The sequence below is a fragment of the Barbus barbus genome (assembly GCF_936440315.1).
Source record: "Barbus barbus genome assembly, chromosome: 34".
NCBI classification, from domain to species: domain Eukaryota; kingdom Metazoa; phylum Chordata; class Actinopteri; order Cypriniformes; family Cyprinidae; genus Barbus; species Barbus barbus.
The window spans coordinates 502,138-520,000 of record NC_136762.1 but is presented as its reverse complement, the minus strand read 5'-3'; the positions used below and the strand labels follow the sequence as shown (position 1 = coordinate 520,000).

At 38.6% G+C, this 17,863-nt stretch overlaps 2 protein-coding genes across 2 annotated transcripts in view; both read left to right on the top strand.

The window, feature by feature from the left end:
* The window catches only part of sik3 (SIK family kinase 3), a 59,471-nt gene extending 57,171 nt beyond the window's left edge, over window positions 1–2,300 (top strand). The window contains exon 25 of the mRNA XM_079392720.1: window positions 1,192–2,300. The gene's annotated coding sequence lies outside the window, so the exon portion shown is untranslated. The remainder of the gene's footprint in view (window positions 1–1,191) is intronic.
* Window positions 2,301–3,170: 870 nt separating this feature from the next.
* LOC306853748 (transmembrane protein 25-like) lies at window positions 3,171–17,428 on the top strand. The gene is made up of 9 exons (XM_079391395.1): window positions 3,171–3,226; window positions 8,063–8,144; window positions 9,052–9,402; window positions 10,456–10,746; window positions 12,645–12,776; window positions 12,854–12,884; window positions 12,977–13,062; window positions 13,131–13,217; window positions 16,050–17,428. Exons 2-9 carry the CDS (start codon window positions 8,069–8,071, stop codon window positions 16,121–16,123), a joined length of 1,128 nt encoding a protein of 375 aa, XP_079247521.1. The 5' UTR covers window positions 3,171–3,226; window positions 8,063–8,068; the 3' UTR covers window positions 16,124–17,428.
* Window positions 17,429–17,863: the final 435 nt, after the last annotated feature.

Sequence of the window (17,863 nt, the reverse complement as noted above, 5' to 3'; positions counted from 1 at the left end):
TGTATCCTATAAAGGCTTACAGGAGGAAAGGTAAAAAGTGAGATGTTCACACGACTCAAGCTAAACGTTTCACTCCCATTGACATGTCATTTTCATTTTCAGAAGTTTGATTATTTTTACCACTGTTTTTCACTTACACCAATGCACAGCACAACACATTTCCATGAATGTATTAGATGGTTTTTCATCTTCTTGAAGTGGAGTTGTGTGAAAAAAATAGGTCTAAGCAGATGTGATTAAGGTGTAAACATGCCTGTTTATTGCAATTATAATCAGCATATTTTACCATGATTAACCACATCAGGTTGCGGTACTGTTAATATATTGTCTAAATCTCATTATAATCACATTATGATGTGAACCGTGTGTATTTTGAAAAGGTGCGTCCCGGTTCACATACTTCAGCACTCTTCTGTGCTGTATTGTAGTATTAATACCATTAGTATAAAGTAGCGTTTCACACTGAAAACTCCAAAAAGAAAAAGCGCACTTTAAAAACCCAAATGATGCACTTAAAGGGATAGTTCACCCAAAAATGGCAATTCTGTCATTAATTCCTCACTCGTGTCGTTCCAAACCCATCTTCTGAACACAGATTAAGATATTTCTCACACCCTCCGTAGACAGCAAGGGAACTAACACCATCAAGGTGCAGAAACATAGTAAGGACATCGTTAAAATAGTCCATGTGACATCAGTGGCTCAACCATAATTTTACAAAGCAAAGTCATTATTTTTGTTTTCTTTACACACAAAAATATTCTCATAGCTTCATAAAATTACGGTTCAGAAGATGGGTTTGGAACGACATGAGTGAGTAATTAATGACAGAATTGTCATTTTTGGGTGAACTATCCCTTTAATTAACTGGAAATGGAATGAGGGACACTTTAATGGCATGCTGGAGGGGGCGGGGCTATCAGACTTAATTAAACTTTATTTGTATAGCGCTTTTCATGATGCAAATTGTTGCAAAGCAGCTTTACAGAATATTGAAGTTTCTACATTATATTTAGTAATAGCTTATCAGTGGTGACTATCTGAAGCTGATATGGCAGAAGTGTACAGTAACATCAAGCAGTTAGTTAATGTCATATAATCAGTGTTAATAGTGTTCACCGTCTGTTTGATTGTATTTGATGCATCAGACGGTCTGTAACGTTAACACACGTGTTTGTGTTTCTCTCTCAGGGGTGTATTTGCTGTATAAAGCTCATATCGGTCTGCTGTGTTGTGCTGTCATGCCAAATCCTCATCGTCTGTCTGTCGGGGTGTCGTGGGTGTGGCCTGCACGCAGGGGGCGGAGCTTCCGCTGGGAGCGTCTCCGATTGGCTGCAGCCCAATAATCATCCGCCCCTCCCGAAACCCCTCCTACCGTTGCCATAGCGGCGCTGTCGCGCACTCCGATGTACACGGCAAACACAGAGTCTTACGTAAACGTACACACACACACACACGCGCGCGCTCAAAGAGACGACGTCTTTACCAAACGCCACAAACCCAAAGTATTTCACGTGAAGCCTGCGCCGCGGCGGATCATTCCGGTCACCATCGACCAATTCCGCCGGGATGGCCGACTCTCACTCGCTCTCCACTTTCTTCACTTCTGTTTTTTTATTTTTAACACATTTTTATGGCTAACGTTCTGTAGGAATTATGATCATTATTGTTCTTGTTTTCTGTAAAAGACATTTTATGGTTATGACATTATTAAAAGAATGACGATTATTATTAAAAGCGTTCTGTGTTGCAAGAGAGCAGCCGCGTTGGTTTCCTCACGGTGATTTTTGCACTTTCAGTTTTTGTGACTTTCCTTTCGTTTTGGCTTTTCGTGTCTCCTCCTTCATTCCATCCCGTCCGTCTGACGACTGGTGCATTGTGGGTAGTTTCTCAGATCCTGCTCATGGGCCATCTTCTTTTCTGTTTCAGAGCTTTATCGGTTATTTTTGTGGATGTTGTTAGAAAAGCTTTTGTATATGATTGCTTTTGCGGTTTTATTTCAGTTCTGATGTTTTTAGCCGAGCTTACGGAGTTTAAAGCCTGACCGCGTCTTCAGTCTGACCAATCCAATAACGGTCATGTGACCGTCTGTGATGAAGACCACATCATCCTCCGTCTGTCCATCATGCCACGCTCCTCCCTCTTTTCCTTTATAGAGCTTTGTCATGTTCTTTTCTTTTGTTTGTTTTTATTTTTCTGGCTTTATGTTTTTTGGAAAAATACTAAAGTGCAACAATGGTTAAAGATTCCAAACAAACTGAGAGAAATAATAAATATATATAATAAAGAAATGACTATGACAGAGGTGTGTGTGTGTTCTTTCAGTACCGCGGTATATGATGGTAATACTGTGGTCCAGAAGCAGAAAACCGCTTGCTCTTCTGCTAATGCATCTCATACGGCCGCGGCTGCTGTATTAGTTTCTTCATTGGCTGTGGGGCTTCTTTGAAACGCTCTGTACTGTATGAAGCGCTACAGAAGGAACTGAAGGTTTGCGCTGATGTACTGCATGTGTTTCAAACAAAAACATGTTCATTAAGTTGTGAAAGTGTTATTTCTGAGTGTTCTCTGAGCATCCAGTCGAGTGAACTTTAAGGGAACAGTCCATTCTACCAATCTGCTAACATTCTGAATGTTGTCTGAAACAATTAGTCACATTTAAAAAAGATGCTAGATGAGAGTATTTTAAGGTGTCCTCGTTACAGCGTAATTCTGCATTTAAGCAGTGTTGGGAAAGTTACTTTTAAAAGTAATGCATTCCAATATTGTGTTGCTTTAAGTTGAGTAATGCGTTACTTTTTCTCATCTGGGCTGGGTTTGCTTGATGTGAATATAAAAGGGTTCTATTGATGACATGTTAAAGTGCGTTCATTCCCAAGAAAATGTACATTCATGCTCAAACAAACCAGGACAGGACACAGAAGAAGGCTCATTACTCTCCAGAAACAGCTAAACGAAGCACAGATCTGGTGTTTATCGACGGGTTTATTAGTATGGCAGCACAGACTTTGGTTAATAAAATGGGATTAAATAAAGGATATTTGTGTAATTGAACATTATTGCAGGTTTGCATCATATTCTGAGTTTGCTTTTCACTGCGTTTATTGATTATGAGGAACACTGAATCTGTGATGATTAATAGCATGTTTATATTTAATATATTCACACAGCAAACCTCTGCATTTACTCCTGATTTCTCTCAACATGGCAACACACGAGCTGTCACGTGAGTGTGTGTGTGTGTGTGTGTGTGTGTGGGGGGGTGCGTGCGTGAGTGTGTGTGTGTGTGTGTGTGTGTGTGTGGTGGGGTGCGTGCGTGAGTGTGTGTGTGTGTGTGTGTGTGTGTGTGTGTGTGGTGGGGTGCGTGAGTGTGTGTGTGTGGTGGTGGGGGCTGCGTGAGTGTGTGTGTGTGTGGGGGGGGGGTGCGTGAGTGTGTGTGTGTGTGTGGGGGGGGGGTGCGTGAGTGTGTGTGTGTGGTGGTGGGGGCTGCGTGAGTGTGTGTGTGTGTGGTGGGGGGTGTGTGTGTGTGTGGTGGGGTGGGGTGGGGGGGGGCGTGAGTGTGTGTGTGGTGGGGGGAGCGTGAGTGTGTGTGTGTGTGTGGTGGGGGGGGTGCGTGAGTGTGTGTGTGGTGGGGGGGTGCGTGAGTGTGTGTGGTGGGGGGGGGGGTGCGTGAGTGTGTGTGTGTGGTGGGGGGGTGCGTGAGTGTGTGTGTGGTGGGGGGGGGGGGGGTGTGAGTGTGTGTGTGGTGGTGGGGGGGGGGGGGTGTGAGTGTGTGTGTGGTGGGGGGGTGGGTTGTTTAAAGATGTGATTGTGTGTGTGTGTGTGTGTGTGTGTGGGGTGGGGGGGGTTGTTTAAAGATGTGATTGTGTGTGTGTGTGTGTGTGTGTGTGGGGGGTGGGGGGGGGTGTTTAAAGATGTGATTGGGTGTGTGTGTGTGTGTGTGTGGGGTGGGGGGGGGGTTGTTTAAAGATGTGATTGGGTCAGCCCAATGTCAAGAAAATAATCAATGTGCTGCTGAGTAAATGTCTCATGGGCCGGTCTGTCTCGAGGGAAACATCCTAAACCGACTTTTTTTGACAAATACATTAAACAGCCGCAAACTATTTAGGCAGAAAAACTATAGGCTGTTAAGAGTTTCATGGGCCGATCAGACAAATATGGTATGAGAAGATATAGGCCCAAAAAGTAGGTCGGCCCAGCAGGAAAATGCCCGGTCTGCCAGATGACCAGTCCACCCCTGGATGGAGATGCTCTGAAAAAATGTCAGGGGAAAGCAGCGTTACCAGCCTTCATCTCAGGACTGATTCTGAAGTTCAGGAGAGAAACTGCTTGCTAGCGTCTGTTTTTATTCAGTAAGTGTTTTATTACCGAGGAATCCATCAAAACTGATGTCGATCGCTTTTCTTCCTCATCCTGAGTTCTGTGAGCAGCTGCTGGTGTCTGGATGTGAATCTGCACTGCAGAGGTTCAGCAGACCTGACGAGTCGAGCTCAGATCTGCGTATGGCAAGCCCTTTTAACATTTAATCTATAAAACCTGCTAGTATGTATTTTCATGCTGCTAGTCAGTGTTGGGGAAAGTTGCTTTTAAAAGTAATGCACAACAATATTGTGTTAATCCCATAAAAAGTAACTAATTACGTTAGTTTCTTTTTATGGAAATCAATGTGTTACGTTATTTTGGAGTTACTTTTTAAATCTGGGCAGGGCTTGCTTGTTTGTTTTTAATATAAAAAAGTTCTTATTTTAAAACGTAAAAGCCCTTTCACACCAAAAGTGAAGTGAATCCGGCTCAGACTGAAGGAGATGTAGATTCAGGTCTGTACAGTAGAGGGCGCCGCTCAAACTAATCACATGAAGAATATGACGCAGGAGAAGAAAGATCAACACTATTCAGCAATAACTACAATCAAACACGTGTCATTTTTAGGGCTGGGTATCGAGTTTGATACTTTTTAGGCACCGACCGAATTGCCTCGATACCACCGAGTATCGAAAAACGTCTTGTCATTCGGTACCAAATTTCGATACCTAAGGGGTTAATCTCATCCCCATCAGTGAGCCAATAATCCTGCAGCGCTATGTGTGTTTGACTAGAAGCGGCGCGGCGCTGATTGATCAGTGTTTGACCTCCGCGAGAGCGATTATAAAGCGCATGGAGCAGTCCGCTCTCTATATCGCGCGGTTTGTTTACTACACACAGACTGAAGCTCGCGGTCATTTCAGCGTCTGCCGCCTCACTACATGAGGACATAAACACATGAACAACATCTCCAGACCTGCTCTGAGAGTCACTTCATGAGCATTTTACAGTTTGATTCGAGTAAAACTAGCGTCATATCATATACACACAGAACTGTAAAGGTATTCCAGGCAACCCGTCAAAATAAAAGTTCGGTTTCACTCGGAAGACACTGCGGCAGAAATATATTAATATTGTTCAGCAGACAGTACATACTGCTACTACTAGGCTACTATTAAAATTATTACAACTTTATTATAATATTTTTTAGTAATGATCACACAACAGTTATTCCATTTTTTAATTTTAATAGTAAACCCCCTTTGTTTGTCAAAATAAATAAACTTTGATTTTCAATAATTTAAAGAAATTAAATTAATGTTTTGTCTTCATTTGAAAACCAGATACAGAACACAGAATTTCTGAGGAAAAATAAAACATTTCATAAGGCTATTTTAAGAATACGTTTAAATAAACTAAGTTGTTTTTATGCATTCAAATAATTAGACATACTACACCAGAATTTAATAACAATAAAACATATGGTGAAAGAAAATAAAACACCCACTTATGAAAGTGGATGAAGATTTTACATTTCTTGAAGTCTTTAACAACCTAGAAATGATGATGTGTTTTAAAATGAACACGCACTAATGTAAACGTAGCCTAACAGATGTGTAAACTGAAAACTATTTGAACTTTATTAAAATTATTTATTTATTGTGTTGGATATATTTTGTTCCTTTGTGCAGTGGCTCAGGAGATGAGGCTTTGAGTCTGTATAAATATCAACATTAAAAAATAGCTTTTTGAGATAATGTAATCTTATTAAAACTGATTTCATAAAACTGGTATCGAAAAAAGTATCGTTCAGGAACCGGTATCAAACTCAAGGTATCGGTATCGGTATTGAAAATTTTTGAACGATACCCAGCCCTAGTCATTTTTGATGATTAGTATGGTTGAACTGGATCTTCAAAGGTCAGCAGCAAAGACATCGGTTAATAAAATGGGATTAAATACATAAATGATATTTCTCTTGTTTTTAACATATTTAATTAATTAGATTAGATTAGATTAGATTAGATTCAACTTTATTGTAATTTATGCAGAGTACAAGTACAGAGCTAATGAAATGCAGTTAGCATCTAACCAGAAGTGCAAGAATATAGTGTTTTATATACATATAAGTGCAGAGTAAGTGAAGATATGATTTACAGAATGTACAGTGGAATTGCTATATACAGTATTGAGCAGAGTATATACAGAATATAAATAGGAATGCAATGTAGGGATTGTATGTACATTATGAACAGAGCAATGTAGATTATATAGATTACAGATTATATATACACATTATGAACAGCAGAAACGTGAGAACAGTGGTAATAAATAAATACAGCTGGATGAGTGTGCAAAGTATTGATAGAACAATGTATTCTATGCAAAATAGCAGTAGTGCAATATTTTATAGAAATAGTTTACTGCAGGGGTTTTCAACCCAGGGGGGCGCCAGCACCTGTCAAGGGGGGCGCGAGCATCAATTAATTCAGAGACATTGCCTTGAAGATTTACGAATACGAGCTTTCAAATCTTCAGCCATCCACTAGGGGGCAATCAGACTCCCGTTGTTAGGTGACAGTGAGAATGGTGTAAAATAATTTACGGTTAGTCATGTCAGAAATCCAACCATTGGCATGTTGTTATCTCAGAAACGGGCTCAGCCATCACACTGAATCAGGTAAGCTGGTTATATGTGTATGTTTCTTAATGCTACGCACTGGAAATGCAGCAAACAATATGTGAATGATGTTCGCGCATTTTGGGCTCGGGGGGGCGAGTGAAATTAGACAAACTTGGGGGGGCGCATGTCCTAAAAGGTTGAAAACCCCTGGTTTACTGTGCTTGTACAGTAACAACTTTAGACAGTTTATAGTGTAATAACTTTAACAATGTGCAGTCTGTGCAAAATATGAGTAGTGCAAATGCATGTGTGTAAAGTACTGTGACCAGTGCAGTAATAATAAGCAGGTGCAGGTTAGATTGGTGGTGTGGCGTTCAGAAGTGTCACAGCTTCGGGGAAGAAGCTCTTCCTGAGCCTACTAGTGCGAGAGCGTAGGCACCTGTATGCAGGTTTATATAATATTCTGAGTTTGTATTTGTCTGTTTTTATTGATTTTGAGGAACACTGAATGTGTTTTAGTGCAGGTGAGATGAGTAAATACATGATGATATTTAGTCTAGAACTACAGTAAGATCATCACATCAACACTGATTACTAGTCACAACTGAAATAAGTACCAGCATCTAATAAATATGAACTAGCATCTTTGAAAAGTTGCTAGAACCTAAAGAATAAGCGCTAGTACTTAATGGAAAAGATACTCGCAGCTTAAAATGAGTACTAGTAGCATTAAAATAGGTACAAGAACGTGTTAAGGATTAAATGTTAAAACTGCTTGCCATATGAGTGTGTGTGTGTGTGTGTGTGTGTGTGTTTGTTCTGAATGGCTTCTCAACCGGTCAGCAGAGTCTCTGCACAGAGGTAAAACACTGAGTGTGTGTGATTCATGTGATGTGCATCATTTGTACAGTATCTCTGTGTGTGTGTGTGTGTTCTGCAGATGTGAGATGATGATTCTGTATGTCATCATCACACTGGAAACACTGTTTTGTGTTGCTGACTGATGCATCTCAATCACACACATGCGAGTCTGAAGGATGCACTGCTTCGTTTTCATGTGATAACAGACGGTCAGTAGATTTGTGTATCAGTTTACTGTCTGAGAAGTTTACTGTGTGTGTGTGTGTGTGTGTGTAGGTGACTATGCCCCGTGTGTGTTTGAGGCAGAGGACTCGTCTGTCTGCTTTATTCTTTCACACCTTGTCCTGGGCCTGTTCAGGTAAGACCAAATAAACACACACACTCTCACTCACTCACTCACTCACTCACTCACTCACTCACTCACTCACTCACTCACTCACTCACTCACTCACTCACTCACACACACACACACACACACACACTCTCACTCACTCACTCACTCACACACACACACACACTCTCACTCACTCACTCACTCACTCACTCACTCACTCACTCACTCACTCACTCACTCACTCACTCACTCACTCACTCACTCACTCACTCACTCACTCACTCACACACACACACACACACACTCTCACTCACTCACTCACTCACTCACACACACACACACACACACACTCTCACTCACTCACTCACTCACTCACTCACACACACACACACACACACACACACACACACACACTCTCACTCACTCACTCACTCACACACACACACACACACACACACACTCTCACTCACTCACACACACACACACACACACACACACACGTCTGGTTTGCTATCCTTGTGGGGACTCTCATAGGCGTAATGGTTTTTCTACTGTACAGACCGTATATTCTATTGCCCTACACCTAAACTTAGCCCTCACAGGAGACTTTCTGCATTTTTAGATTTTCAAAAAACTTAATTCTGTGTGATTTATAAGCTTGTTTACCCGTGGAGACCTCAGATTAGGTCCCCACCATGACACGAGTCCCCATGAGTCTGTGTGTATTCAGGTTTAAGCCCCCACCGGTATATAAAAACAAAAACACTCACACTCTCTCACACACACACACACACACACACACACACACACACACACACACACACACACACTCTCCAGCAGAAACACACACACACACACACACACACACACACACACGTATATATTATGATCTATTTTCCAAGTTGTTCTTGACTTTGTTTCTCTCTGACAGCATCCATTGACCCCGCCCCCAAAATTGACGGACAGCAGACCTCGTTGGTTACCGTACAGGAGAACGTCACTCACCACTTCAGCTGCCAATCAGAGGGATGGGATGCTCAAGCCCCGCCTCTGCTCACCTGGTACCTGAACGGCGAGCGGCAGAGCGAGGTGACGGGCCGCCGAGGGGCGGGGCGTCTGGTGATGACATCATCGCAGGATTCCGGAAGGCTTAGATACGGATCGGAGCGCAACAGCACGTTCACACTGAAACCGAAGCGCGGGGACCGAGAGCTGGTGTGTGCGGCGCGAAACCCCGCCAGAGGAGAGAGCTACAACGCTAGCGTCACGCTCAACGTCCAGTGTGAGTCCCTGCGAAAAACACCAAAGCTGCACGCTTTTCCGTTAATAATTCATTTTAGTTATAAATATTAAAAATTATAAGAATAATAATTCTGTATATTAATATAAATTACAATATTACTACTAATAATAACAATAATAATACGAATATTACATATACTCATATAAATTATAGTACTAATAGTAGTAATTATAACAGTATAATAAAATATCAAGAACTATAATAGTACTAATACTAATAATAATAATAAAGAATGGTATGTATATAAACAATTGTAATTTTCATATATATACCATTCTTAGTATTATATTATGTATTATTTATGTTATTATATACCATTCTTATTATTTTATATATAACATGATTATTATTATTATTATTATTATTATTATTATTACTACTACTATTTAAATAATAATAATATTTATATTATAATTTATAATAATATATTAATCTTTTATATTTATATCATTTTATTTTGATTTACCATGCTTATTATTATTGTACATATAACATGATTATTATTATTATTGATATATAATAATAATAATAATAATAACATGTATATAATAATTTATAATAATACATTAATATTTTATATTTATTTAATTTTAATTTTATTTACCATTCTTCTTATTATTGTATATATATATATGATATTATTATTATTGATATAATAATAATAATAATAATAATAACAATATGGCAATTTATAATAATACATTAATCTTTTATATTTTTATATTTATTAATTTGAATTTTATTTAATATTTATTATAATTTACATTGATTTATGTTAATAATAATAATAAAGGTATACATTAATATAACATTTGTGACATTAATGATAATCTTATACATTAATATACATTATATTAAGATGAAAAATGTTATATATTAATATGAAAGTTATAATATTAATAAAACTGTTTATTATATTATACTGTATAATTATATCATATTAATTCAAATTTTGATCTGTCTGCAAGCAGCATGCAGTTGTATGTTGTGGCCACAGATGGCGATAGAGAGTTGAGTAGAGTTGTGTTTCAGTCCAGCCGGAGATCCTGCATGTGGACGCTCACTACAGCCAGAGCTCGGACCCGGGCCTCGCCCTCATTCTCTTCGCTTTGGTTCGCTCCAACCCCCCCGCCACCATCCGCTGGGTGGATCAGTCCGGTCAGCTGCTGGCCAACAGCTCCGACTTCCTCATCCTGGACTCCCGCAGCTTCCCCTGGCTGACCAATCACAGCCTGCAGCTCACGCTCAGCAGCCTATCAGGAAACATCACTGTAAATGCCAACAACAGCCTCGGCTCCGCCCACAGCAACCTCACGCTCACAGGTGACGCCCACCGCTTCATAAACGCGTACTCACATGAGTATTTATTACTAGTGATGGGCAGAGCGATCCGACAGCCGTCTCCACTGTGACACCTAGTGGTCACTTGTTGATCTGAAACAACCTTGACAGCGATTCAGACAAGTGTTGATTAATTATAATATAATAATTATATGGGCAACTTGCTAACACATAGAGCCGTTGCTCTTCAGGCGTCACGAGTTCGAATCCCGATTCGTGATGGTAAAAATCATCTTATGGTTTATTAGTGGCTCTGGAGCACAAAAGCAGTCATAAGTAGCACAGACAGGGCCGTTTCTAGTGGGGTGAAAGGTGGTGATGATTATAGGGGCCCCCGGCGATCTCAAGGACACTCAGGACAGTTGACGGGCCACTGTTGCGTGTCGTCACGAAAGCTTATCATTTGCACGTGTTTTTAAGCCTTTCCAATTTAAACATTCAAAAGAGTTTAAAGCATTGAAACACAAGACTCGGAAAAGCTGAACTGAGTACTCGTGCGCCATGTTCGGTGCGCACACAGAGAGTCGCGTCTCACAGACAGCAACACCGAACCGAGCTCTCCTTCGAGTCCTCCTGCAGCTGAACGAACAAATACAAATCACAGTTTAAGCATGCAAACAGAAAAAGATGTGAAAGAGCCAAATGAAGCACCCGTGTGCGGTGTTCTGTGAGCACAGGGCGAGCGCAGAGAGACGCGTCTCAAAGCGCTTGAACATCGACATTTCTACAAAATTATGTCCAAATACCCGTCTTGGAGAGTATCCTCAAAAACGGTCAGTTATGTCTTAAGTGAACGCAAACAGTGGAGAAAGAAATGGGATGTGTATCATTATAATGGATGCATTGTCTCTTAAAGTGACAGCGCCTAATTTACTAGATTTACTGTCCTTCATGTTAATCCAAGAAAATGACAAAAAGAAAATCACTCACTGCTCTTGACTGAATTACTGTAGTTTTAACAAGAATTGATCCACAGTCAAAGCAAAAGTTATTCAGACACTTTGAGCTGAGCATGTTTTGCTGAAGAGTTTTTCTTTAATTGCTAAAGTGATCTTTTTACACCACAGACTGAACTAAACGAAGCATTGCTTGGTAATTGGGCAACAAAGTACTGATAGTTGTCTTAATATTGTCATACTAACAGTTGTCTGAATGTTTGGTTGATTTGTGATCCATTACATACCTTTCTATCAAACTTATCTGCTATTATCAAGATCAATTTGTTCTGACACGGTTTAACTCCGAGTTCTTGATATTTTATTACCATTTTCTAAACTATAGCAAATAAACTGTGATAACGTGAGAAATGTTGAAGGTGTCTGAATACATTTTGGTTTGACTGTATGTTTAAATTTTACAGTAAAGACTATGCAGTGCTATTTTACATTTGATTATTGGGTTTCTGTACCTGGACACCTACAAACTTAAACATTGTGGAAATAGTCAAGTCAGCTTTATTTATATCATGCTTTTAACAATACAAAGAGTTTCAAAGCAACTGCACAATATCAAAATAGGAAATAGTGTGTCAATAATGTAAAATGACAAGATTAAACACTCAATTTTCAGTTAAAGGCATTTGATTATTGAGTTCAGTGTCATCTTCCAGCTCAGTTCAGTTTAAACAGTGTCTGTGTAATCAGGTCGATATCTCTGGAAATCAAGTGTCCCCAACCGAGCAAGCCAGAGGAGACAGATACAACAAATAAATAACTAGAGCGAATATACAAATAAACTATTTCATACAGGGCACACTGGTACAACCTGCACCGGGGCCCCGCAAACCCCAGCTACGGCCCTGAGATTAATATTCATACTTAATAGTATGAAAGTGACAAAGACACTTATATTTTTGATCAGATAAATGCGTGTTCCTCCAGAGTTCCTGCAGTCGCGTGTGGAGGTGCCGGTGTTTGGGATCGTGACGGGTGGCGTCGCCGGCTTCATCACCCTCCTCATCTTCACCCTGATGGTGTTCTTCCTCCTTCAGAAGGACAACACCAAAGCCCTCGGTACATGCTCTCAGTCTCTGAAGCACTCTGTACATGTTCTTGTGTTTCTGATCTCTGATGTTGTGTGTTGTTTTCAGAGGAGCCTGCAGTGCCTCTCTCCTGCAAACGGTGCGCCGCTCCTCAGCGTTCTCTGATAATACTGGTGTTACTGTGTGAGCTGATGGGATCTGACGAGTGTGTGTGTGTGTGTGTGTGTGCAGCAGCGAGTACGGCGTGTATCTGCCACGGGAGAACATGTCTCTGCCGTCTCACGTGCAGCTGAATGATGACGGATCGCTCTGTAAGGGTGAGTGTGATCCTCGCTGAGCTCCGCTCCGCTCCGGAGCCGTCTCTGACTCCGCTGCCGTATTTCAGGACTCGAGAGCTCCAGACCCAGCTCACTGGAGAGGAGACGTGCCGAGGACGAGGAGGAGGACCTGTCTGCGGCCTACGCCGCCCGAGGTCAGGGGTCAGGCGGTACAGGCGGTCCTTAAAGGGAGGGCCCCGCGGCTGCGAGGTTGTCACTTCATTTTTAAGGCCCCCCCCCAAACGTTATGGGCTCCAACTTGGTTAACTTAACTTAGGCTATTGTTTTTTCTGAAGTAATTAACGTTGCGTGACTATTCACAAGCGGTTTTATTTTACAGTATAAATGTTTGGAAATTATATTTAACGTTTTCAAGTCCATTCATAATTTTTACCACACAAGCCACCCAATAATCGCGATAAGCTTTGTGCTTTGTTACTTATATTAAAACACAAAGTCTCAGCCTTCTGTCAACTTTATGATAAAATACTACAAACAATAAATGTGTTTTTACGCTCTTAAACTTGTAGAGAGATAACTATATTGGCCTCAGTTCAAGCGGCATCAATGATATATTCCTCTTTAAAATTTGCAGCACAAAATAAATTTGAATAAATATTTGAATGCATGTTTAAAAAATCAGAACAATTCAATACAAATGAATGTTTCATGAAATCAATCAATTAGAGTTTCAAAAAACGTCAGTAAGTCTACGTATTATTGCTGTTTTTCATGTTAAATGTGAAGAATGACAGGTTAGATGCTACAGACGTTTATTTATTTTTATTTTGGCGGAGTATTGGTGGAATTTTCACATTAACTTCACGCAATATAACATGATTTTAGTATCATAATTTTGACTTTATTCTTAAAACATTATGACATTAATCTTATAGTTAGTGGCACTAAAGTGGCGCCGTAGGCTGTTTGTACTGCATGCAAACACAATCTTGGCACAGAATCCCCCCCCCCCCCCCCAAGTAAAAAAATACTAAGGAGATATTTGAATTACTTATTAATTAACTATTTTTTACCGTTTATTTGCAATCGTATGTTTATTGGCTTCATGTTTCCACGTGTCTATATGTGTTTTATTCAGCTTTGGCCATATTAGGGATTTCCTGCTACTATTAGTTTCATGATTTCCTGCCTCCGGCTACCCGTGAGAATTACATCTGTTCACTCATTAATGCTCACAACACCTTATTTTGGGGAAAAATAGGAAAAATAATCTACGTTTTTTTCTCTTACTGCATGCAAGGCAAGGCATAATTTATTTTTTAATAAATCCTTATACCTTTCTGAACGTTTATGGTTATAGACCTCCTGCATGTTAACAGGTCACGCTGCAGTTTTCTGTAACATATAGCCTATATTAGGGTTAGGGTTAACCTATAAAATTTATATAAAATTAGAAATTGATTCCAAATGGCATCTTTCTGGAGCCGAAAAAAGGATGTTTTGAATGCTATATACATAATATTTATTGCAGTAGTATTAGTACTTGTTTTAATAAATGCAGTGATGCCCATTATCATAGACAGACTTGACCTATCTGTCCCTGCAGCACAGAAGCAGTCATCAGTAACACAGGTATATCTGTAGCAATAGACAACAATACATTGTATGGATCAAAATTATACATTTCTCTTTTATGACAAAAATCATTAGGATATTAAGATCATGTTCCATGAAGATATTTAGTAAATTTCCTACAGTAAATATATCAAAACTTAATTTTTGATTAGTAATATGCATTGCTAAGAACTTCATTTGAACAACTTTAAAGGAGATTTTCTCAATATTTAGATTTTTTTGCTCCCTCAGATTCCAGATTTTCTAATAGTTGTATCTCAGACAAATATTGTCCTATCATAACAAACCATACATCAATGGAGAGATTATTTATTCAGCTTTCAGATGATGTATACATCTCAATTTCACAAAATGAACCCTTATGACTGGTTTTGTGCTCCAGGGTCACATATTAGAGAAAATTGAGCCACATTGAGTGTCATGTTAAATAATTACAGACCCAGATCCAATGTCTAATGAAATAAAGGGTTGTGTTGTGTTTTGTGTGATCATCAATCAGGCCTTAAAGACAAGCAGAATGGCCTGCATTTCATGTCATTTATGCATATTTGTATCATATTTATTTTGTTTCTGCTCTATATATTTATAGTTTTTATGTATACTTAATTTATATTTTATTTGATTTATTTGTGTATATATTTAAAGAGCCCTGAAACTGACATCAAGAACTGACCGTGAGGTAAAAAACATACTGTATCGCAAATTAAGTCACTGCAGGTCAAAAACAAAGATAAGTTTCATTATTACATTTAGAAATAATATAAGCACTAGTAAATAAAATGAAATTATTTTTGTATTATTGTAAATAATTGGTATTTTTGATGAACACTATATATGTTAAAACATGCATTTCACTTCACAACAAGTCCGTTAAATTTAGCAGTATTCAGAAACGAACAAGAATTTAAAACACATTTTATACATAAAGTATAGTGCAATCAGGGTTATTACAGTTAACTACAACTAAAGCCATAACAAATAAATACATGTTTATTACGTGAAATAGCATATTTTATTTTAGTTAGTGGCCAAGACAATATTTCTTATTTTCATTTAGTTTAACTTGATGTATTAAAATAGATCAAACTAAAACTGAAATTAAAAAAAGTTTATTAAAACTATAAATAATAAAAATGATGATGATGATAAACACTTAACAAAATGACTAAAGCTTTAAATGAAAATATAAAAGTAAAAGCTAATTCAAAATATTAATAACAACTATAATAAAACTAAGTGGCATTAATTTGAAACAGCATTTATAATAAATACCAAGCCTAGAGTAATTAATCTTGTGTTCACGTTCCTCACGTGACGGATCCAGACGTGGCTTGTGTGATATAAATCAGTCAGAGTTCTGATGGGTCTGATCTGACTCCGTGTCTCCGCAGGTTTCGCTCGCTATCCGATGGTCGGCTACATCTATAAAGTCAGCAGCACCAGCAGCGACGAGATCTGGCTCTGATTCACACGCACAGACAGAGCCCTGACCTCTGACCTCTGACCTCACGCCCTGTCGAGACTGATGGATCTCTCTGAGATTGAGATCTCAACGGCATTCACTGACAGTGTCCTGCTGAAAAACTACATTACCCATAATCCCCTGATCCCAGAAACCACTGTTACTATGGAAACACCAATCAGAGGCTATTTTCCACCCTAGCTAGCCTACAGCGGTGATGATGATTCCTGAAATGTTTAAGAAATCACAGACTGATTCAGTGACGTCAAACACTGGGAATCATGGGATCTGTAGTTCATTCAGAAGCACTTGATCATTAACATTATTGTTGGTGAGTTATGAAGAAACGGTCTTTCAGTTTTCTGGCCTTCTCAAAATGTTAAAACAATATTTATACTTCGTTTATGAAACATTTTTATGAAACATTTCAGTTGGGCATCATTTTATGGAGTCAATTTAATGCCATAGATATATATATGCAAAAGAATAAAGTTCTGCAAACAAACATAAAGAAACTGGTAAAGAAACTTATTTTGTAATCTTTATTTTTGTTTGCAGAACAGTTTTTTTCTCAATACTTTTTCTTTTGCAAAACTTTATTCTTTTGCATATATATATGTGGCATGAAATTAACTCCATATGTAACTGTTTAAAATGTTACTGTTTATTAGTTTCAGATGATTCAGAGAATATTCAAAAGTAACGTTTGCAGAGTTCTGAAATGGAACGTTCTCTTAACGTTCACAGAACCAAAATACAACGTTTTAAAGAACTGGACGTTTTGAACTGAATGGGAACGTTAGCAAAACATTTATAGAACATGTTTATAGTCTGTATTGACGTCCAGAGGGAACTAAATGAGCATAATGAAGCATGGACAGACGGACTTCAGACGCTGCTGACTGGACATACGTGCTGTCCTCAGTATTTACCCACAGTTCTTTGCTGCTATATGGAATGTATTTGTGTAATATACGAGAATGTTCAGTTCATCTGAAGATATGTGAGATCAATAAAAAGAAATCTACATATATTTAAATGAATATAAAGAGTATTGCTGGTAAGGTGTTATGATCATATGCATATTTACTGTAAGTATATGTGTAAAGCTCATTATGAATCTGTACATATGAATATATTTGATAACGCATGTCATTGTGTTTCCATCCAGCAGGAGGCGCTGCTAGTTAAACTGCTGCTGTGGCTGTTAACCTGAGCTTAACTAGTACTAGTTAATTATCCAGTGATTATCTGTCTCTTGTTTGTGTATTATTAGACATATGATGAAATACCTCAATAAATCATATCGATGGCAGTCCAGTGTGAGTCTCAGATGTTCCTCAGAGTTTCTCTCTCTTTTATTACAAGAAAATACAAAATAATAAGCAAATATAAGATCATAAGAGGATCCTAAAGAGCAGAGCACAGATCAAAATCAAAATGAAAATAAAATGAGAAAAGAGAACAGAATTACACAACAGGGTCTGCTAATATAGTTTTAATTTCTTTAATAAACTAAACAGTCTTCTTCCAGTTTTACATTTTAATAATCTTACAGATTTACAGTACATCCAAAATTCAGAAAACAATGGCTTTAAGGCACTTATTCAGTAAACTTTGAGTATCTTCCTTTATTAAACCAAAACATCTATAATTTGTAGAAAATAGCTTGATTGAAACTTTAAGATGCTCAAGTGTATCAGACCAGACGGATTAAAGAATAAATATACAATATCAACATCA